This window comes from Odocoileus virginianus, chromosome 11 (assembly GCF_023699985.2).
Source record: "Odocoileus virginianus isolate 20LAN1187 ecotype Illinois chromosome 11, Ovbor_1.2, whole genome shotgun sequence".
NCBI classification, from domain to species: domain Eukaryota; kingdom Metazoa; phylum Chordata; class Mammalia; order Artiodactyla; family Cervidae; genus Odocoileus; species Odocoileus virginianus.
Window position 1 is genome coordinate 15,027,520 of NC_069684.1, and position 24,947 is coordinate 15,052,466.

A 24,947-nucleotide genomic window follows, 5' to 3' on the forward strand; every position below is an offset into this window, starting at 1 on the left:
CAAGAGTCAGCAAAGCATCATCTTTCCCCAATCCTACAGAGACACCTTGTGCAAACCTACATTACTGTAATCACTACCTTGTACTTAACACACCTAAGTGTCTGTTTCCACTGGCTTTACCAATTTTGAGGGTCAAAGCTTTCTAAGAAAAAAAAATTGTTAATAGTATGTAGTAGAATGCTTTCAAGTATCTGTGGTAATGTCTTCAAAGTATCTGATATTTGCTTGCTTTTTGTTTAACGTGTATGCATGCTAAGTTGCTTCAGTTGTGTCCGACTCTGCAACCCTATGCACTATAGCCTGTCAAGCACCTCTGTCAATGGGATTCTCCAGGCAATAATACTGGAGTGGGTTGCCATGCCCTCCTCCAGGGGATCTTTCCAACCCAGGGTTCAAACCCACATCTCTTACGTGTCATCACACATTCAAATTGCTTTATCATTTGTCTCTACACCAGGGCCTGGCACACTCTGGTCACCTGTTTTTCTATAGCCCATGAGCTAAGAATGATCTTTATATCTTCAAATGGTACATTCTGAATGGTCATGTAAGTACCCACATAATAGCCTTGATTTTGCCACTCTGTCCACGAAGCCCAACATACTTACTACCTGGTCCTTTAAGAAAAGGTTTGCTGACCCCTACTCTACACTATGAAAAAATTTAGGAATAAAAATTGTAAGATATGATCACCAAGGTAGTGTTCCTTTTTTTCATTATTACATATTCAAAAGTCAGAACAGAAGGAGATTTCACTTCTAATTAGGATATAGAAGATCTCAAAAGACCACCATTCCTATGATAATAAAGAGAAAATACCTCATTTGCTTAAAAATATACCATTTTTCTTTAATGCCATAAAAAAGAGGTAAAGACAAAGAAGTATAAAGGAGCTAAATTCCAATGAGAAATGAGCCCTTCCTGGGTTAACTAGAGACCAAGACACAGCCACTTCTAACCCTAAGGGCAACTGCTAATCTGGTCACTGTGGCTGGAGGAGTGAGCCAGTCATAGGAAAGTGATTTCACTGGGACCAGGAGAAAACAGCACAACATCTAAAAGCCACATTTGAACTGATGTGGTGGGTTGGAATCTTGAGTGACATCAGTGCCTCGAGTCCACCAATTCTTACTCATGGGACTTCTGCTGTGTTTAAGCAGCAGCATGAAAAGTTGGGGAAGGGACTAGAAAATGGCAGGCAAGCCCTAATCACTAGGCCCTGCTGAAGCAAGAGGCCTAATCCATTCTCAAGACATTTGAAACCAGAACAGAACTGATAACTATAAAGCTGCAACTCAGCTACGATTCCTCTTGACTTCTGATCTGAATGACCCTGCCTCTACCTGCCAGACAGGAGAGGATGAGCTCTTTGTGGGGTGGAGTGAGGGGGGCGGGTAGGTAGCATCCACATCAGTCTATCAACCTCAGTCTCCTCTTCATACACAATGGCCAGCATCCCGTGAAAAACTCTAAGCTATGTGAAGAAGGTGGAAAATATATATAATAATCAACATCAAAAAATCAATACAAGAAAACTATCAGAAAACTAAGGCTGTTGAAAAACTTAGATGCTGGAGTTAAGTAAGGACTCTAAAATAACTACAATAAATATTATGGTATTGAGAAAAAACACAGACAAAATGAGTGATGAAAAATTTAAGCAAAAGAATGAAAATTCTAAAGAAAATGAACATTCTAGAATCTAAAAATATATTTTCAAAATTATTGACTGGGCTCAATGACAGATTAGACACAACAGAAGAAAGAACTTAATGAACCTAAAAACAGGTCACAAAAAATTTAACTGAAGTATAATACAAGGAGAACATTTTTTTTCTTTAAATAAAACATCAGAGGACTTTAGTGCAGTATCAGTCTAACATACGTGTAAATTACAGAAAGAAAATAAGGAGAGAATGTGTATCTTAGTCTGTTCAGGCTGCTACAACAAAATACCACAGCGCATAAACAATAGAAGTTTATTTCTCAGGGTTCTGAAAGTTGAAAAGTCCAACATTAAGGCACCAGCACGGTCTCTTTCAGGTGGAGGTCCTCCTCCTGGTTCACAGCCAGAACTCTCTTACTACGTCTTCACATGGTGAAAGGGCTAAGAGACCTCTGTGAGGTCTTCTTTAAAGGCACTAATTCCATTTATGAGGGTTCTACCATCATTGATTGCTTAAGCACCTTCAAAGATCTCACCTCCTAATACCATCATCTTCTGGGCTAAGGATTTCACCATATGAAACACAGGGGACACATTTAGACTATAGCAGTGTAGAAGAAATAGTTCAGACTTTCCCAAAATTGTTGTCTCTGAATGTAAAGTGTCTCTCTTACAGAGAGCATGTAGTTGGATCTTGTTTTTATATCCAGTCTTATAATTCCTGTCCTTTGATTGGAAAGTTTAATCCATCCACATTTAAAACAATATTAATATTGTTGGATTTATGTATGTCATTTTGCTATTTGTTTTGGGTGGCTCAGCTGGTAAAGAATCCGCCTGCAGTGAGGGAGACCTGGGTTCAATCCCTGGGTTGGTAAGATCCCCTGGAGAAAGGAACAGCTAGTCACTCCAGTATTCCGGCCTGGAGAATTCCACAGGCTATATAGTCCATGGGGTCGCAAAGAGTTGGACAGGACCGAGTGATTTTCACTTTCACTTTCTGTATATCACATGTCTTCTTTTTGTTCCTCTGTTCCTCCTTCACCTCCTTCTTTTGATTAAATTGATATTCTCTAGAGTACTATTTTGATTACTTTGTGTTTTTTTTTAAACTATACAGTTGACCCCTGAACAACACAGATTTGAACTGTGCAGGTCTATTTATCTGTGGATTTTTTTTTCAATAAATATGTATTGAACACTATAGTACTATGATCCCTGGTCTATTGAATCTGTGGATACAGAACTGCAGACACAGAGGGTCAACTATAAAGCTATACTCAGATTTTCAACTATGCAGAGGATTGGCATCCCTAACTCCTGCTTTGTTCAAGGGTCAGCTGTACTTTTTTGAGTTCCTTAGTGGTGGTTCTAGAGATGACACTATATGCACCTTAATTTACCACAATTTACTCAGATTAATTCTAAAACAAATATAGAAACTCCAATATAATTTCATTCTTCTCTCCCTCCTTTGTGCTATTATTGTCATATATACTATGCCTATATATTATAAACTCAGTACAGTGTTATTACTTTATACAATCTTATATTTTTTAAAAAGTTAAGAGGAAAAAGGATAAAAAATATATAACCTACATATTTAATATTTCTGGTATTAATGTTTCTTCTAGTTACTTTCTGATGTCACTTCCTTGCTTCTACACTGCCCCATCCTTTGTGTTAATATTATCATCTGTATTACTTCTTAATACACTGTAAGTCCGATCTGTTGATTCCTGACAAAGGTACAAAGGCAATTCAATGAAGAAAGTCTTTTTAACAAATGGTGCTATAATCAGAAGATAGTATATCTCTATGTCTAAAAATAGGATTACTGTAATAATCAATGGGGTGGCATACATGAAAAGACTTTACAAACTGACAAGTAGTCACTGAATACAGTATTTTTATCAACTATCTATACCAGATATCCTTCTTTGAATATTGGGATGTAATATGGTAATCACTACCTTCCTCTTAAAAAACAATTTCCACCTATGTTGAATGGTATGACAATTAGTGAGCTTACTGTTCATATGAGAGGTTTACTTTATAAAGAGACATTTGGATGAAGCAACCATAAATATTAATCAGAAACCTTATTACACAGCACTGATGGAAAGTAACACTCTGAAGCCACTGCAATATACATGACTTACAAATAAGTTCCTTTAAATATCCCTAACTGGCAGGGTATGATGAAGATGGGACACAGATGGAAGGGGGAAAAAAAAAACTTAGGATGATTTTTACTTATTTTCTTTTTCTCTCAATATAACATGATTTAAATCAGAAATGTATATGTGTATGCGCATGCATGTGGTTTTTTTTTTCCCCTAATGCAAACTGCGTGGGAATTCTAGCTCAAATACTGAAATTTAGGATAGAAATTTCCATCTCATTCATATTTGTTTCCAGAGTTCTTTGATATAAATAGCAAAACATTTTCAGACTTACTCAAAACACCCATGTGGGAAATCCTCACATTTGAAAATTAGCTCAGAGTTGTAAAGGGGGTATTGTCTCCAGAGTCGAGGGAAATCACCGTCAAAAATGAAATGGAAGTTCCCATCTCAGAGCTCTGTTTATCCTACGTGGAAGTGTGTGGGGGAAAATTACCAATGAATTTTCTCAGTAATAACAGAATTAAATCATTTATCTGCCTCTGTTACTCAAAACACACTTGGGAAGTCTCACAAAGATTCTTGTTCAAGATCTCTTCTAGTCAATGGCAATTTGTAACACATGTTTAAGGTAATGCCATCATCTGTCTATCTGAGATCTGTCTTATTTGTTCCCTTTATGGGGTACTAATAAACCCCTAAAGATGTTTACTTTGTCTTTGAGTCAATAGACTGTGCTTTCTCAATATAACAACAACAGGTTTCAAAGTTCTATTTTAAAAACCACACATGATTGTAAAGATGCTGAGGATCATGAAGCATCATTAAAATACTATAGTCTCATTTAACCTCTAACAAGCTCATAGTTTGAAATCTTAATTTAGAAACCACAGAACAAAGTTTCCTTATATGCATATTTTTTAAAAACTCAGTTCTTTGGAAAGATATTGTAGCGATGTTACATTAGACAGATCTAAAATAATAATTTAGATAATAAAACTCTTTATAGTTCATATCTGATAGAAATTCACATATGTAAAACATAACCTATGCATTAACAATAAGAACTTCAGGTTTTTGAGTTCATTACATTTTAAGGGAAAAATCCCACCTATGAAAGAGATAAGTTAGTATCATAGTTGTTGATCAACAGTAACAGAATTTGACGTTTATAACAGGTTTTTCTTTCTTATAACGGTTTAGAGAGGAGCTCAGCATACTGAAAACAGTGATTCTGAAGTTTAACAAAGCTAACTTGAGACTGTGTCTGAGGTAAACACACAGAGAACATTATTTAGCTGCTGCCATCTCTCCAAGCTATTTAAATTCTTTTGATAAATCTTAGCATATATATATATATATATATATATATATATATATATATGGTTTTGTTGTTTTTTTTTTTTTGGGGTAAGAACCCTGTAATAGAGACTAAGTAAATCTCTGGAGATTTGCACAAAGGGCAAAAAAGTTGAAGACAACATTAATTTTAACTTCAACCTTGTTGAACTAGAATGCATCATGGGTTAAAATTATTATTAATTTCACCCCACAGAAGGCAATATGCTCTTCTGTCCTCTTCAATGTGGTCAAATTGATTCATGCTTCAGTTACATCGATAAAACACATGAACTCCCTGATCTGTCTCATTGTGATATATTGAAAGGACACACCATTATGCAACTCTGAAACACAATGCAAGATTAAATTGGTGCCCACGGGGCCTTACTCATCCACAGGCTCAATCCTCAAAGTTTCAAGAATAACAGACCACCCGCTTAGGGATCATGCCAATGCCTTCCTCATAAAAAATCAAGGCGGCTACAGTCTCAAGGGGGTTTACTCAACAATTAAGTGCCTGTGTGGCTATCTGCCCCAGTGGGAAGTCATTCTGCTAAAATAAATTGCAAGTTTGTTTTTTGTTTTTTTTTCTTGAGGGTAAGAGAAAAAAAAAAACCGCTATGCTAGTTGAAAGAAGCTGCCAGAAGGGGTGGTTTCACCAGAAGCAGATCTCCAGCAGAGGTAGTAGGAGGATACACATCCTGACAGGCAGGGCAGACAAATGCCAGCAGTCACTTCACGAGTTACCAGACTTCAGGCCTCACATAAAATAATGATCACTTAATGAATTTGTAACAAAGAGTATATACTTTTGGAGAGAGGAAATATTTTTTACAGGGAAATAATAATGGAGTATCCTTCAAAAATATGTAGCACTTCAGAATTAAATCTTATAACTAAGAACATGCTTAAAAATGTTTTAAAGGAGGAATTGTTAGTTCTATTAACCCGTTACTCCACCATTACTATAAGTCTTTCTTCCAAGGCACTTAGGCAAAAGAAGGGTTGAAGGGGGGCGGCAGGCGTGTTGAGTGGTGAAGAAATGGATGAAAAAGAACTTAACTAAAAAGTAAGGAGCCTATTCATAGAATCAGCAGAGGGGCTCTCCAGATCTGTGACTGTTCTCTCCTCGGATACAGACAGTTTTAGTTACCGTGTAAAGTGTGGGAAAATCTTGCAAACAGATGAATATTGTAGACACTCTAGTTTTATAGAAACTCTTGCAAGGTTGCTTGGAGCAACCTTATGTTCTTTAAGCTATTATTCAGCAACTTTCTTTTGCAGAAACTGAGTCATATCCCTCACCCATCCAACAAATACCTATTTAACACCAAATATCAGGTACTAGGTTAGGCACAGGGGGAGTATTAATAGCAATGAACAAAACAAAGTTCCTGTTTCCATCAAGGAAGTGTGGGGAAGAAGAAAGTAAATAATATATAATACACTGGGTAGCAATAAATGTGGTAATAAAAGGGAGCCACTTCATAGGTTGCAATAGTACAGAGGGTGAGATGATAGTAGCTTATACCAGAGGGATATGGTATAGCAAAAGAGGGGAGAGATGGTCAGATTTTAGATAAATTTTTAAGAGAGAAGTGACAGAATTTGTTAACAAATTAATCTGGAGGTCTGAGAACTGGGTGGATTAAAACTAATCAGAAATTATATAGCAAGGTTAATATATGAAATATGAAAGTCAGTTGCTTTCCTATATACCAGGAATGAACAACTGGAATTTCAAATGAAAAACACAACACCATTTACAATAGCATCCAAAAAGTTAAATACTTTAGGTATAAACTAAGAAAAATATACACAGGATCTGTTTAAGGAAAACTGTAAAACTCTGATGAAAGAAATCATAGGAGATCTAAATAAATGGAGAAATAGTCCATATCCTTGGATAGGAAGATTCAATATTATTAAGATGCCAATTCTTCCCATTGCGATCTATAAATTAAGCACAATCCTAATCAAAACTCTCAACTATATACCATTCTGAAAAAGGCAAAGCTACAGAGTTAAAAGTTCAGTGGCAGCCAGCAGTTCATGGGGGCAAACGGATGGCTATATGCAGCACAGAGGATTTTTAGGGCAATAAAACTATTGTGTATAACGGTGGATACGTGACATTATGCATGTGTTAAAACCAGTAGACCTGTACAATAAAAAAAGCGAACCTTAATGAAAAACTATGGACCTTACTTAATAATACTATATCAATATTGGTTCATTAATTATAACAAATGTACCATACTAAAGCAACACAATAATAACTAATAAACACTGTGCTGGACTGAAACTTATGTGGGAAATCTCTGTACTATCTGCTCAAGTTTTCTGTAAATTTAAAATTGTTCTAAAAGATAAAGTATAGAGAGATACAAAGTGATAAATATCTCCAAGGTTTCTGGCCTGAGCTTCAGAATGCATACTGTTGCCATTTATAAAAGAAGGCAAATAAAGAGTTTTTTTTTAACATGTATCTATTCTTTTTCAAATTCTTCTCCCATTTAAGTTGTTACATAATATTCCAGCAGAGTTTCCCATGCTTACAGTAGGTCCTTGTTGGTTATCCAATTGCTACATTCTAAGTATACATGAAAGTGTGTACATGTCAGTCCCGAACTCCCTGACCATCCCACCTCACAACACTTCCCCTCTGGTAACCATAGGTTAATTCTCTAAACTCAAAAGTTTATGCACAGCAAAGGAAATCATAAACAAACCGAAAAGGCAACCCAGTGCACAACATATGCCTAATAAATGAATGAGCAACCTAAAATATGCTGCAGTAATATGCAATTTACTTTTTTATCCTTCCCTTCAAACAAAAAGATGCTTCTTTGACTCTAGATGGTCTATAATTCCATTAATATTCACTTATGTTCATCGTATTTACTGCTTCAGGAGAAAGTATAATTATGGATATTCATAAAATTTTTTACTGAAAGTTATACTATTTTAGTATAAGAAAAATAAATAAAAATTTAGTTTTTCCTACACATCTGTGTTTTAAAATACGGATTTTTTCTCTTTCCTCGAAAAAAACACTGGGTACAATGGTTTTAAAAATAAACAACTAGTCCATTTTTATTATTTGGGTTACTGCTGTGAGAACACATAAACAGCTAATAAAATATATTTAAAATAATCATGTCCTTTAAAAAAAGAAAAATTACTCTTTACAGGCCTTAAAAACTATATTTAAAAGCTACATTAACTCCAACAAAGTAAAAAGAACTGCAGTCAGGAAGAATGTATTCTTTTGAAACAGTGAAAACCTTGACAACAACATTGTAGGAAACAGGTTAATATGGTTTAATAAGCTAAGCATCAGATTAAAAACTCACAGAATTTCTAGTCTAACTTTGGCTCTGACATTCATTTCTACGTGTAATGAATTTTTTCACTTCTCTTAAAGCATAAATTATATAAGGATCTCGCCAAAAGAGTTCTGATCAAATCAAATGACAAAAGGTGTTAGACTTTTAGCCTTATGGCTGCTGAACTAGCAGATGACCAGTCTGGTATATGAAATGCTAAAGGCTTTTTTTTCCCCTAAATTTCCAGAGTGATGTTCAGGCCAGAAGGTGCTAAGAAAGAGAACATTTGGAAAAACTGCCTTTCAGGTAAACTGGTAGAGAGGTTATCAATCACCATACCTCAAAAGAAACGCCACTAATTTGTGGAAGTGGAGGGATAAAACGGTCATCGGAGAGGTTCCATTCTCACATAAGCTATCCAGTATCCTTCTCTGGCACTGAGAGAAGAAAGTCATTTATAATTTAGTTAGGTTGAAAAGGATGAATGATGCATTGGTATTACTAAGCAAGGAATTATAGCCTTTTGTAACAAAAGAGATGTATTGAGCATTTAAAAAAAACAGTATCTTAACTGTCTCTGGATGTCATAATTATAAAAAATCCTCTGCTCAGCTGTTTAAAAAAAATTCTCTGCTCGGCTTTTTAAAAAACCTTATATATAAAAACAGATAAGCCTAAAGTATGGCAACTGGGGTTTGAGGTTTCAGCACATCTCTCATGTTTTACTGAGGAAACTAAATTGATATGGAAATTGGAAGATAACGTAAGTTCTACTAGGAAAAATAAAACAAAACTGACAGCTAAAAAACACAAAAATATTTTTTTCCCCTCACAATTTGCTATGGGTCCTCGTGTAAGTTTCTTAAGGAAGGTATTTTCCCATATACAACTACCCACAATATTAGCACTATTACAGAAGGCTATAAAACTATCTTAATTTTGTTGTAATATACTTCATTCATTTAGGGACTTTCAACAAATATCAATGTCAGGATGGTCCAAAGAAAAGCTAACTAAGCTCTCTCGACACAAATTTGACTTCATTTGCTACCTCAGCTCAGAAAAAGGCCCTGGGCTTTCATTAGGATTCCTCCAGTTGTCTTATCTTTAAATTCATCAGATCTCTTTGGCCTCTATGAATTTACTACTATCATAACCTCTACAGTCACTGACCAAAACTGCTACATGAATTCTTAGATTTGCTTTAGCAAGAAACAATCCAAAGTGCTTTACATATGTATATACCATCCAAATATAGAACTTAATATAGTATTTTAAAGTGTAAGCTAAAGATCATTTACATTAGCTTTAGAGAGTATTTTTAGATGAGAGAAAAAGTAGTTGTATCCCTCCTGTTAAGAATCATATTCCCAGTTTCATATTCCCATCAGCATAATTTACCCACTTGTCATTGGATACAAGCATTTTACCAATTCTATTCTCCTACTGGATATCAGTAATTAGTATTAAATCAGCATTTTCACAAGGGACTAGTATACATAAGACCTTTTGAGACTTGAAAAATATGCCAGTGTTTTAACTATGAGTAAATTTTACGCATAAGGCTTCCCAGGTGGCATTAGCGGTAAGGAATCTGCCTGCCAATGCAGGAGTCAGAATGGCTATCACCAAAAAATCCACCAACAACAGAAGCTGGAGAGGGTGTGGAGAGAAGGGAACCCTCCCGCCCTGTTGGTGGGAATGTAAACTGGTACCGCCACCATGGAGACGGAGGCTCCTTGTGCTGGGCTGTGCCGGGCTTGGTCACTCAGCCGTGTCTGGCTCTTTGGGACCCCATGGATTGTAGCCTGCCAGGCTCCTCTGTCCAGAGGGATTCTCCAGGCAAGAATACTAGAGTGGGTTGACATGCCCTTCTTCAGGGGATCTTCCCAACCCAGGGATCAAACCCGGGTCTCCCGCACGGAGCTTCCTTAAAAACCTAAAAACAGAGTTACCATATGACCCTACAATCCCACTCCTGGGCATACATCTGGAGAAAAACATGATCAGAAAGGATACATGCACTGCAATGTTCACGGCAGCACTGTTTACAACAGCCAATATATGGAAGCAACCTAAATGTCTACTGACACAGGAGTGGATAAAGAAGATGTGGTCCATATATACAAGGGAATATTACTCAGCCACTAAAAAGAATGAAATAATGCCATTTGCAGCAACATGGATGGACGTGAAGAGTGTCATACTGAGTGAAGTAAGCCAGACAGAGAAGGAAAAATATTGTATGATAACCCTTATATCTGGAATCTAAAAAGAAATGAACTTACTTACAAAATAGTAAGAGACTCACAGACTTAGAAAACAAACTTATGGTTGCTGGGAGGAAGGGATAGTTAGGGCATTTGGGAAGGTCATGTACACACTGCTATATTCAACATGAATAACCAACAAGGACTTACTGTGTATGTTTAGTCGCTAGGTTGTGTCTGACTCTTTGCGAACCCATGGACTGTAGCCTGCCAGACTCCTCTGTCCATGGGATTCTCCAGGCAGCAATACTGGAGTGGGTTGCCATGCCCCTCTCCAGGGGAACTTCCTGACCCAGGGTTCGAACCCAGGTCTTCCGCACTGCAGGCGGATACTTTACCACCTAAGCCAACAGGGAAGCCCAATATTGTATAGCACATGGAACTCTACTTAATGTTATGTGCCAGCCTGGATGAGAGTCATGATTCGCGGAGAATGGATACATACATATGTATGGCTGAGTACCTTCCCTGTCCATCTGAAACTACCACAACATTGTTAATCAGCTATACTCCAATACAAAACAAAAAGCTTAAAGTTTGAAAAAAAAAAAGAGAAACACATGTTCTATCCCTGGGTTGGGAAGATCCCCTAGAGTAGGAAATGGCAACCCACTCCAGTATTCTTGCCTGGAAAACTCCATGGACAGAGGAGCCTGGTGGGCTACGGTCCATGGGGCAGCAAAGAATCAGACAGGACTGAGGACATACACACAAATTTTATGTGTAACTGCTTTAGAGGAAACAATGATCACAGACTGTACTTTTGCTCAAAATACTGCATTGACTCACTGCTATTCAAACACACATTTGGTCTGTGATGGAATCTGTCTGTATTCTTGCCAGAAACTACATACATAAAACCAACAGGGGCCAACCCTGGGAAAATGAGTAGGAAATGGATACAAAACCTGTCTGGGCATTCTGAGGCACTGATGCAGATATAACATTAAATGTTGCCTAGAACCCTTACCTTTTAAGGAGTCGCCAAATAATTGGGTTGGCCAAAAAGTTCATTGAGGGCTCTCTATCAAATGTTATTGAAAAAACCTGAATTAACTTTTTGGCCAACCAAAACATATACACCATAAAATAGAGAATGGAAAGAATAAGCTTTTCAAATATATATGCCACTTTCTCACTCAGTAGTCAAGCGGCAAGATAGTTGCTACCACAGTTTTAAGGACTACGGTGAGACTACTATCCCTGGGGAAATCGTTCATAACTAAGTTGTAATTAACTATGAAAACGACAGAGTGTGGTCCAGTATTACAAACACCAGATTCTAAAACTTGGGGCTTCAGTAAAGGAAACCGCTAGCAAGCCTTAGGTCCACTGTACCCTTTGTGGATAACATGCAATTGCACCCACTGCAACTGCCAACTCCTCTGGCTCTTGGGCTTTGCATACCACCCAAATTCCCTAGTAATAAAAATATCATTTAAAGTTTGTGAAGAATACAAAACATTTATAAGAAAAAAAGCACCACAATCAAGCAGCTAAGCAGCACAGTCTAGGATAGTGATTTACAGCTGCTGTGCTCAGGTTGATGGTGCAAGTGTGTGGTGATTTATTTCTAACAACAAAGTTGGCAGGCTGTATTTTAATATAAAATTAATATTCCCCATAATATATCACCATTCTCACCTACTCACATTCTACTATGCTTTCTTGGGTGATAGTCAAAGCAGGCAGTCAACACAAAGAGGTCCCGGGAACAATATATAAACGAAAGCTCTAGTATATCTATACTGCAGTTCAAGGAAAGTGGACTAGAATCATGGGTCAGGAAAACAATAAAGGTTAAATAAAAGTTAAAATAAAGGTTAAAACCACCAGTCACAGCTAGGCATTAAGCATCAGTAGCTACTAAGATCACACAGAGAGGAAACCAGACATTACCTGTCTCCTGATGAAAGAATGGACTACCAGCTAGAGTCTTACTAATGTGATCCAATTGCATCTAACCAAGCTGCTGGTTTCAGCTGCCAATTTGCAGAAAATACAGAGGACAGGGAAAACTGCTGAAATGCACCATGAGTGAGTCATTGACAAACCCATACTATGGGAGAGTATGTATGTCAAACAGCCTAGGTTCTTTAACAGAAAAACTGCGAGGAAAAGAGAAGGATAGGGGCAGAACCCACACATCAGGAGGTGGTAAACCACTAGTCTATGGATCAATCTGGATGCCCTCTGTTCCTGTAAATAAAGTTATAAGAACACAGCCACACCCATCTGTTTATATATCTGTCTAGCGCTGCTTTCCCCCTAATGTGAGAGAGCTAAGGGGTTGCAACAGAGACCAAACAGCCAGCAAATATCAAAATATTACCATCTAGAGCTTTATGGCCAGCTTGTTGATCTCTACTGCAGATTAAGAGAGCTTTACAGGATATAACCAAAAACATTTTTTAATGGGCAAAATTTATAAGATACAAATAAGGAATTGCTTTATTTGTAGAAATTAAATTGATTTTGAAATGTATATAAAAAAATAAAAGGGCATTACATGTCTCTTGGTAAAAGAACAGACCACTAGCTATAGTCTTACTAATATGATAATAATCGAAGCCCTGATTCCAGCTGCCAATTTGCAGAAAATACAGCGGACAGGGAAACTTTAAAATGCACCATGAGTACACCATACAAGAGTATACCAAAATAAAAGTTATTATCATAAAAGTAAGAATAATTGGAAAGGAAAAGTTTACACTTAGGACAGGGCACACTGAAGGGGTTCTGAGATGGCTGGAAAGATTTTATTTCTTGACTAAGTGGTGGTTACAAGTGTTCAAAATGTTCTCTTTGTAACTCAGCCTATGCATTTATACTGTGCAGCTTTCTGTATCTGGTTTTATTCTCCAGTAAAAGATTTTAAAGTCACCAGCAAAATAATGAGAGAGTTAATTCCTAGGCAGGTTGATAAGAAGTCTAGGGGTCCCCAAGGAGAGAGGGATCTGGAATTCTCAAGGAGGAAGAAAGGACAAACTTTTTCCCCTCTACATTCCTTAGGATTATACAACAATAATGTACCCTACCTGAAGACAGTCTCTGGAAAAAACCTTCTGGCTAATCCTATTATCTTAAGGTGTAAATTATGGGAGTAGGTCTAGTGAGGTCTTTACAACCTCCAGACATTCTTTTGATTCACTGTAATAACTAATTAGAGAGTATATAACTCCATGGCTAACACTAGCAAGGGCGTACTCTTTCTGCCCCTTTCTGATGCCTATGTCAGAAGCTTTCTCTATCTTCCTTATACCTTAATAAAACTTTATTGCACAAAAGCTCTGAGCGATCCAGCCTTGTCTCTGGCCCTGGATTGAATTCTTCTCCTCTGGAGGCCAAGAACCCCGGCATCTTTGCCTGGTTCAGCAACACCTTTCGGTAAGAAGAATGATAGCTATGAGACTTTGTTATCTACCTGGAGATCCTGGTGTAACACACTGAATCCTTTATTATCTTTTGGAAACAGTAGAACATAAATAAAAACATATTTTTAATCTTATACCTGTATATACCTGTATTTTATAATTTATATACACCTGTATACCACTACGGGTTCTAGAGCTAATGAAACAAGTGAAGGTACTCTGAAATTCTGTAACATTCTCTACCATGCAAAATATTCTTATAACCACATGGAATAAGCTACTGCATCATTCACCTGCATAAAGTCCTTCCACAACACCATCCACGTAGCAATAATTTTTAAGAGCGCCTTCTGGAAACCTGGAGCTCCACAGACATGCTTCAGGGCTAGGGAATCATGTATATTGTACAGACTGTACCTTACACAAAGGTGCCAGGTACAAGGGTGTCTGAAATCTGGTTGATGGAGCTTGTCAAACCTGAATCCTGGTGAAGACTTTTTCTGTATGCCCGAGAGTCCCTTTTTTCTAATTCACTCCAAAGCAAGTCATGAGCTAGCTGTAGGCCTGTTCAAACATCCTCCCAGATCTTTCGTCAAATCTAACATCATAAACTGTTTGAAAAGCTTCTGCATCATTAAGCTAAAAGACGAACAAGCACATCTTACATCTGTATTTCCCTGACTAATTCCTCTTCTGTGAACTGCTGTTCATATTCTTTGCCCATGTTTTTCATCTGGGTTGCTTTTTCCCTCGAGTCACAGAAGTTATGTACATATTCTGATTGAATCTTTGTCGGCTCTACATCAGTAAATCTCTTCTCCTCGTCTATGGAAACTTCTATACTGTCAGTGGGACTATAAACTGATAACCTTCTGGAGAGCAGGTGAGTAATATGTAGTAAAGATGAAGGTGTAAGTGCCATATGTCCTAGCCATTTCACCTCCAGGTTTCTACCTTAGAGAGACTCTCATACATGAGAACAAGGAAATACTTACAGGGCTATTCATTACAGTATAATTCATAACAGCAAAAAAGTGTAAACAGTGATGTCCTTCAAGATGTATGTAACCCTTCTTCCCTCATTTCCCACCCATCCCTTTTCTCATGAGTTCTAGATATTCATTTGTTCATTAGTGGCCTTGGCCCATGCCATTAAGCACCTACTCTGAACCAGATTCCATAATAGGCAGGCAGTCACTACTTCCACTTGTCTTGCTAAAACACGGTCTCTTAGCACTTTGAGGAGGCTTTTCCTGTCCTTCTGGGTCCTGATACAACCTTATGTAAAATGTTTATCAGTACTCCACTCCTCCTGTTACTCAATTTGTTGTTGTTTAGTCACTAAGTTGTGTCCAATTCTTTTGGGACCTCATGGACTGTGGGCCACCAGGCTCCTCTGTCAATGGGATTTCCCAGGCAAGAATACTGGAGAGGGTTGCTATTTCCTTCTCCAGGGGATCTTCCTGACCCAGGGATCAAACCCATGTCTCTTGAATTGCAGGTGGATTCTTTACCACTGAGCTAATAGGGAAGCCCTGTTATTCAATTACCTAACAATAAAATAAGTGGAGGCGGTCCCAAATTACTGTTAATTAAATCTCTGAACAAAGGACAATTTTTTTCCTAGATCTCATCTAACAATTACCAAAAAATGAAATAAAATTTATTTTCCAAGCCAACAATTAGAGCCAGAACGTTACTTTGAAGAGAAAGTCTTAAATACCATACGATCACACGCATATGTGGAATTACACCCACACGAAAGTTCATAGACACAGAAAACAGACTGGAGGTTGCCAGAGGCAGGGGGCAAAACAGGTGAAGAGTTAAAAAGTAGAAACTTTCGGTTATAAGATAAATAAGAATAAATAAGTCATGGGTATGTAGCGTAGAGCATGGTGACTATAGCTAATAATACCATATCGCATTATTTGAAAGTGGCTAAGAAAGCGGATCTTAAGGGTTCATATCACAAGAAAAAAACACTCTGTGATTATATACAGTGATTTCTTTTGCAATATATACAAATATCAAATCATTATGGTGTACACCTGAAGCTAATACAATGTTGCATATCAATTATGCCTCAAAAAAAGAAATAGGTTGTCTTGATCAGCACAGTATCTCTAACACAGACCACCTCCTGACCTAACAGTCAATAAGTATTTGCTAGGCAAAGACTAAAAAGTTCAAGCAATATTATCTGACAATAATAATTTTTAAAGTGAACCCAGGGATTTATTTTTATAGGTGGTTTATTATCAAATAAAGAACTGTTTATTCTCTTAAATTAAAAAAAAAATGCATTTTTTTAAGGTGAGTTGCCTTCATAAATTCCTACCCAAATACTTTCAGGACTTGTCTTAATGAGCTTTCCTCCCTATACAAGGCGGCCAGAGAGTCAAAGTCAATAATTTTCTTTGTGTTACTAATGAAGGAAAATTCCTACATTAACCACAACTGTCTGAAATTGCACCATTACTGTTATACATGTAACATTTTATACAGAAAGTACACATGGGAGTAAAAACAGATTAAAGTTTGCCTATTACCTAAAAATATCACTCCTGTTAAAAACTGAGGAATGAAATCAAACACACAAATCTTTATTTGTTAAAAGGTTATTTGCACTTTTTGAGTTGAGAACATTTTATGCCATAAAAAGCATAATAAATCTAATGTGTATTGGGTCCCATTTGTGCTATTTTCTATATTATCATTCCACTGCCTAATATAATCATGAATATTTATATAAAAATAAGACACACAGACTAAGCCCTCTGCTTTATTTATAGAGTGCAAAAATGGATTACTAAGTTACCCTTCCAACTAATTCTACCAAAAGAAGAAAACAAGCTTAAAAAGCTAGAAAAGCAATAGTCATAAGTAGGAAAAAACTAGAAATTAATCGGGCAAATTTATAGTTCTAGATTTATGAAATGATTTTGATTCAAACAGACTATATTAATTTTGCTTTTTAGGATTAAATGTATGTTAATTCTAAAGGGTAGTTCCTTGTCCAAATAAATAATATAACAATAATACTAGCTAGGATGATATTGTTACAGTAATTTAAAGACACAAAGGGAGATTCTGAAGGAGTGAATTGTTACATCTCTGAGACAGAAGCATTATTAGAAATAAAGCTGGTTAAATTGTTGTGTATTGATTCTCAAAACACATAGAAAAATTTCACAGTAAGAAGCCTCTCAAAGAATAGTATGAATAGCCTGAAATATCAAAAGATAATTCTAATAACAAATCACACATACCAAAAATATTTAATAGAAATCTAAAAATTAGCTTAATACAATTTTATGTAATACACACATTGAAAAAAATAACCAATTATGGTAGCTTTGATTTGGAAGGGATCTCACATATTATCTACTGATAACCTGTAACCTTCAATAAAAGACAAAGTGAAACTCAAGAATTGTGTGTCTCCAATCATCAAACAAAATGTTAAGTATCCGTGCCAAGACCAGAATCCAGGTCTTTTGGCTTTAGTCCATGGTCTTTCTCCTAAATCAATATGCATTAATTCTTTATGCATTCATAGAGAATTAGGAAACAAACAGGTATTCATCAAAGTGCTTCATATTGGAACTTAAGGTGCTCCGCCTTCTTCCCCTTTGAACTGTGGTGCTGCAGAAGACCCTTGAGAGTCCCTTGGACTGCAAGGAGATCCAACCAGTCCATCCTGAAGGAGTTAAGTCCTGGGTGTTCATTGGAAGGACTGATGCTGAAGCTGAAACTCCAGTACTTTGGCCACCTCATGCGAAGAGCTGACTTACTAGAAAAGACCCTGACGCTGGGAAAAACTGAAGGCCAAGGAGAAGGGGGCAGCCAAGGATGAGATGGTTAGATAGCATCACTGACTCAATGGACAGGAATCTGAGCAAACTCTGGGAGATACTGAAGGACAGAGAAGCCTGGCATGTTGCAGTTCATAGGGTCACAAAGAGTCGGACATGACTTAGTGGCTGAACAACAGCTCCAAGCCCTCTTCCCTACTTGTACACCCACTAAAATATACCTATGTCTTTATCTGTCCTTTCTACCTGCCCCACAGCCTCCGAGGTTTAGGTGCTCCTCTTCCAGCTCAAGATTACTCTCTTCCAGTAGTTTCTTGAATCCTCCCCTTCCCACCTCGCAGAAACTTGGCTCCATTACTAGTTACGTTCAGCCTTTCTCTAGGACAGTTCTCAGTGCAGCTGGCTTACCTTAGAACAAACAAGTCAGAGAGAGAGTGCCCAACAGAAGCCACTGGTTTTTTTTCTCAAAGTATCATTGATTTACAGTGTTTCAGGTGCACAGTGCACGCTCACGCGCGAATGTGTGTGTGTGTAGGCTTTCCTGGTGGCTCAGCGATAAAGAATCCGCCTGCAATGCAGGAGACACAGGAGAAGCTGCATTCAGTCCCTGAGTCAGGAGGATCCCCTGGAGGAGGGCATGGCAACCCACTCCAGTATTCTTGCCTGGAGAATCCCATGGACAGAGGAGCCTGGTGGGCTACAGTCTTTGGGTTGCAAAGAGTCAGACATGACTGAAGAGACTGAGCACACATGTATATATGTGTGTATATATACACACACACACACATATAGATACATATGCTCTTGTCAGTTGAACAATAAGACACTGATGAAAGAAATTGAAAATGACACAGACAGAAAGAAAAATATACCATGCCCTTGGATAGGAAAAATCAATACTGTTAAAATGACCACATGATCCAAGGCAATTTATAGATTTAGTGCAGTCTCTATTAAATTGCCAAGAGTATTTTTTACATTGGAAAAGACCCTGATGCTGGCCAAGACTGAAAGCAAAAGGAGAAGGGGGCGTCAGAATATGAGATGGTTAGATAGCATCACCAACTCAATAGAAATGAGTTTGAACAAACTCTGGGAGACAGTGAAGGACAGGGGAGCCTGGCAAGCTGTAGTCCATGGGGTCACAAAGAATCGGATAAGACTCAGCAACTGAACAACAATTTTTCACAGAACTAGAACAAAAAATTTTCAAATTTGTATGGAAACACAAAAGACCCCAAATAGCCTTATGTCTTTTATAATCTGATCTTAGAAGTAGCATCTCATCATTCTTGCCAAATTTTATTTATTAACAGTAAGTCACTGGGAATTCCCTGGTGCTCCAAGGGTTAGGACTCTATGCTTCTACCACTGAGGACCTGGGTTTGATTGCTGGTTGGGGAACTAAGATCCCACAAGTTGCTCAGTGCACAACAACTACCCCCCAACAAAAAAGCAAGTCACTGATTCCAGCGCACACTCCAGGGAAGGGAGTTACACAAGTGTGACCATCAGAAGGCTGGACTGCAAGAAGCCATCTCAGAAGCCACCGGTCACAGCTTCTCAAGAAGAACAGAAAAGGAGACTTTTTAACAGGATACCAGGTCTTCTTATGAAGCAAGCAATTAGGAAAACCTGATACTGCCATAAGAATAAATATATTGACGAATAGAATATAAAGAGAGGCCCGAAACAAATCAAAGCATAGCTGCACAAAGATGGTACGTGAGATAATAAGGAAAGGAGGGAATATTCAGTAATTGGGGGCAGAGAAAAATGGTCATCTGACTGAAAACAGGGTCCCTAGCCTTCCCCCACATTAAAAAAAGCAACTTCAAAACTCTTAGTGAAGATACAGGTGACTTTCTTTTAAATCTTTACTTAGGAAATAGCTCTTATATTAGATATAAATATATTAATTATTAAAATTAGTAAGTATGATTATATTCCAATTAAAAGCTGTTATTCATCAAAAGATACCTGAAAGACAGATTTTTAAATCTGGGAAACACAACCAAAAGGATTAATATCAAGAATATATAAAGAAGTCCTAGGGGTCAGTGAGGAAACTGCAAATAATCCAACAGGTAAAGGATGTAAAAATGCATTTTTCAAGCGAGGAAATAATAAAAATATAAATAAATGTTCAGTATCAGTGACCCACACATTAAGACCATAGTTACATAAGCCATTCAACTGGCAAAAATTTAAGAGTCAGAGAATACTAAATGTCAGAGACCATATAGCTTCCAAAGATCTTATTTACTGTGCAGGGGAAAGTAAACTGAGGCAACCACTTTGGAAAATAGTTTGAAACTATCCCCTAAAGTCAAACACGAGCAACACTCCATCATCAGGAGAGATGTGAAAACTATGGTATAATCACACAATGGAATGCTATACAGCAGCCCACCCTCCTGGCCAAAAGACACCATAATATAACCTTAACAATATAAAGCAAGCCTCAAAATATTACATGCCTTTTTATAAAGTTAAAAATATGAAACCACTCCCAATGAGCATGAAAAATACAGTAACATTTTACAGTAAATAAACACTTATTCAACACTCATATTTAACTTAGTTCTCAAATAACCAAGAATAAAGCCATGATTCCTATACCCCAAATCCCTTTTAAAATATATTGTTGCTGTTGTTTAGTTGCTAAGTAGTGTCCGACTCTTTGTGACCCTATGGACTGTAGCCTACCAGGATTCTCTGTCCATGGGATTTTCCAGGCAAGAATAATGGAGTGGGTTGCCATTTCTTTCTCCAGAGTATCTTCCTGACCCAGGGATGGAACCCGTGCCTCCTGTGTTGCAGGCAGATACTTAACCCCTGACCTACCAGGAAGCCTTTAAAATATATTACTACCTCTAATTTAAGGATTCCTAGTGCTTTATGCAGGAAAGGAACTAACCTGCTAAACAAAGATCAAAATCAGCTGCCCACCTGTTATGGCTGAGGGAAGCACTGATAGGCGTAGGTACCACAGTCTGTAACCCTTCTCCTTCTATTTCAGTACCAAGAAGGCAGATGAGCTGGAGATCTGGTAATCCCACACAGTTTACTTCATGCCAGCTTTTACCTGAAAGTGCATCATCGAATGGACAACAATATTTATCAAAAATAAAAGATAAAAGGTCTAAAATCTACCTAATACTCAGCTGAGCAAACATCACTTATAATGCTATGTCCCTTTATCTTTCTAGTATTCTCTGTTACTCGTAATTCCCAGTGCTAATGAATAAAAAAATCACAACACTGACAAAATTAACAGCAAATGCATAAACACTATACCCCGACACAACTCCTCATTCCCCCACCAATAACCCCAATAGCAAAACAATAATAAACAAGTTACTTACTCTCCATGAGGTCCAGGTAAACCAAGAACGCTATATAAACTTGGGTGGCATCTCCTATATCTAATTCCATCATTTCTAAATACTGAAAAGCAAAATGTAATTGTCAAAAAGAGAAGGAAGAATCTCTTAGCATTTTCTTTCAATTAACAACTAGTCAACAGATAATGTATAAGACTCTCCTAAAGGTATAGTGGGAGTTTCTTGGCAATTAAGCCCTGATCCCTATCTCTTAAAAAAACTTATGGATTGCTAGGGTAAACACATACACACTTGCAATTGCAGATAAATAATAATACATTACAGTAAGTGACTAAAAACCAAGTGAATGGGAAAAAAACAAAACATGACACAACAGGTCAAAGGAGCTGCAAGCTGCGGCTTGGCTGGTGACTGTTTCCTGGCAGAAGTGGGATGCAAACTGGGTCCTGAAGGACATGTATGAATTGAATAAACAGAGAAAGAGTGACAGTGTGAGTAATCACACGAAAGTGGAAATAAGCACCATGGATTCAAAGGCCTAGAAAGAAGCCTATCTGCCGGGAGTAGAGACATCTTAATAGGACTTTTGTCGGGGCAGGTTAGTGGGAGCCTCTGTTTCCCTGTTCTCATTTGCCGGTGGAGAAGGTGTGCTAGAAGAGCACTCCTGGCCTCTCTCCCCACCCCTGCTCGCTCAAGTGCAGGGAGTTCATTAACTGTTGAGTTTCAAAGGATCAAGCGAGCTGCTGCAGCTTTCAGACTTGTTGGTCAGCACAGAGGGAGCATTATTCAGGGCCTGCCCCTGCAGGAGAAGCCTAAGGTATTCCAGCTCTGTCAATGACTAGGCAGGTGGGGAGCAGGGTCAATGCAGAGGTGAGGCATCTCAGCATCCACCAAAGTGTGTACAGGTGCAGGGAAAGAGGCGTGCTATTAATGACCCTCCTCAACCTCAAATGAGTTTGGAAATGACACTGAAAAGGCAACTGGGGACCAAGTAGCGAGGTCTTGATGGCCAATGTAAAAGTATGAATTTTACCCTTCAGGAAATTCTCTAAACAGGAGAATTACATAACCAAAGTGGTGTTTGAGGATGATAAATCTGATCCTATGTTATTGGATTGACCTAAGTAATTTTCAAACTGAATAATGCAAATGCAGAACTGAAAATCAAACAACTAATATCTTTTCTTTTTTTTTTAAGATCAATTAGATCCTTCAAGAAGAAAAACCAAAAGAAAATATTTGATTGTTCGAGCCTATGAAGTGTTTGACTTTAAAGAAAAAAAAAAAAAAAACCCTGCAAGTATGAAAATTAAACAGTAACATCAAATCTAGAAGTAGCTTTTAAAACATTACTGGTGTTTTACTTTAAATATTTAGGTAGTGGCTACTGTATGTTAAGTGTTTTACTAATATTAACTGTCTTAACCCTCTAACAACCCGATAAGGTTAATACTATTCTCATTTCCATTTTACAGAAGAGAAAACTGAGGAACAATGAGATAAAACTTTTTTTTTTGCACCCCACCCTCCACCACATCAAAAAAAAAAAAAAAATCACAAAGCTGATGACAGAACTAGGATTCCAACTCAGGCAGTCTGAACTCATGCTCCTGACCACCATGCTCCCTCTCCATATTTTGGTTCTTTGATGGCACTGAATTAATATCTCCATGTTAGCGTTTGTTTTCTCACCATGAGAGGGTGTAAGGGGATCAGAGCAGAAGGATAAAATCAAGCAAGAGAAGATGAAAAGATCTTCAAATTTCTCCTTTTCTGGGATGTTTTTTAGGTCATTATCTATGAAATACTGCTCTCCAGCAGAAGACTGCAATTCTATTCAAGCTACTAGACCAAAGTATGTAGGCCCTGAGATTCTTGCAAAACTCATATCCATTCATTGCTTGGGCCATAGCCGGTACAGGGCAGCAATTTGCCAACAGAGACAAAGGAGGACTGGGCCTAAAACCTTGACCACGGTAGACTACTACAGTTTATTAAAGGCTCACAAACGGTTCCGCTTGGTTACTATGAGGATTAAATGAGACCATCCCCAAGAACGACCCTAAGCAGCAAAACTCAGATTAATGGTGTGGCTGTTATCTGGCTCCGGAGGCAATGTAGCTAACGAGGTTCCCTCCAGTTAAGAATGGTCGGAGGGAGGCGAGGCGGAAGGGGGCGGTGTCAGAACAATAGTTTAACTCATTGAAACAAAAACAATGTTCCAGCAGCGATCAGTGAGCAAAAAGAATCCCCTTCGGTGACGTTCGCGCGGAAACTCTGCGATCCCATCGGGTGGGGAGTCAAGGGCCCAAGCGGGAGCACGACCCGGGGGTCCCGCCTTGGGTGCAGGCCTGGACAGGGCGCCCTGCTCCTCTCGCGCCTGCTGACCTTAGGGTGCGTGCCCATCCAGGCGTCCTCGGGGGCCCACGGGTGGGCGCTGCCGCCGCCGCGACCGTCTTCCCGGCGCACATCGCCGCAGCCCGCGGTCGGCTGGGACTCGCCGCGCTCCTCCATGCCCGGCCGTGCGGCGCGCCCGTGGTGCACCGCGCCCGCTCTCCGCGCCCGGCCAGAAGCAGAGACTCACGCGTCTCAGTTCCGCCTCCGCGTCGTGTGTTGCGCCGGCGCGGGAGAACTCAGGCGCTGAGAGGATCAGCCCCACCTCCAGACCAACACAACTTGAACCTGAACGAAAGCACTCCAGTCTCCGTGTGAGCTTATTCGGATCTGGGTAGGTGCTAGCGTGGAGAAGGTCCAGGAGCTCTTAATTCTCCTTACATCAGCGCCGTTTACAGCTCTGTTGAGAAAATGGGGGATCCTTAAGGCCTCTTTGCCCTGACGTGTCAGCTCAAAGAGTGGAAGTGGATGAGATCTCCAGAGAAGAAAGTGGAAAGGAGGGAGACCGGAGTTTCAAGAACCATATATTTAGGGTGAACCGACCTTTTAGGATCGGAGGAGCAAGAGTAAACACGAGTTGTTGAACATAAACACGAGTGGTCAGAAAAGGAGGATGCAAACCAGCATAAGCGTGTGACGTGGAAGTCAAGAAGGCTGAGGAGTTTCAGACAGGCAGCGCAGGACATTTTAAGCTTTTATGGATTTACTGTGAGTGAAACAGGGGGACGCTAGAAGTTCCTGTTATTTTTCCTGTGTCCCTCTGCCTGAAGTGCTGAGACTAGATCTTAGGGCTCAAGGGTGGAAGCAGGACTGCCTAGGAGGTATTGCGTTAACCAAGGCAAGAAATGACTCTCTCAAGAGTCAAAATACCAGACAGGGATAGAACTTCTGCTTCCAAATATGACAGACTGAGACGGTACCCCCAGAAAGAAAATCTATAAAAATCGGACATAATACAAAAATAGAAAACAGATATTAGGTCAAATACCTAAAAGGACGTAATACAAAAATAGGTATTCCAGAATACCTTGGAATGCGAACAGAGCCTCCTGAGCCTAGTCAGGAGAGCAAGCTTGCTTGGAGAGTGATGAAGCACAACAAGGAAGGTTTCCCTTTCCTTAGAGTTTAGCTTGAGCTAAGTGTGGATGAGCGACTCATTGGAAAAGCCCCTGGTGCTGGGAAAGATTGAAGGCAAAAGGAGAAGAGGGTGGCAGAGGATGAGATGGTTAGATAGCATCACCAACACAATGGACACGAGTTTAAGCAAACTCTGGGAAATAGT

At 38.6% G+C, this 24,947-nt stretch overlaps 1 protein-coding gene across 3 annotated transcripts in view; it reads right to left on the reverse strand.

Annotated features, from left to right (window-relative positions):
• Positions 1-23,850, reverse strand: part of TSEN15 (tRNA splicing endonuclease subunit 15) — a 76,094-nt gene extending 52,244 nt beyond the window's left edge. For 2 of the 3 annotated variants that reach the window (XR_011490271.1, XM_070473948.1), the window contains exons 1-3: positions 23,660-23,850; positions 21,293-21,374; positions 20,877-21,012 (exon numbers count right to left, since the gene is read on the reverse strand). Coding sequence is in view for 2 of the 3 variants with exons in the window: in XM_070473948.1 (XP_070330049.1) it covers positions 20,877-21,012; positions 21,293-21,374; positions 23,660-23,785 (344 nt within the window). In the remaining variant the exon portion in view is untranslated. The remainder of the gene's footprint in view (positions 1-20,876; positions 21,013-21,292; positions 21,375-23,659) is intronic. The other variant, XM_020890213.2, reaches the window with a different exon arrangement.
• Between the last annotated feature and the right edge of the window lie 1,097 nt (positions 23,851-24,947).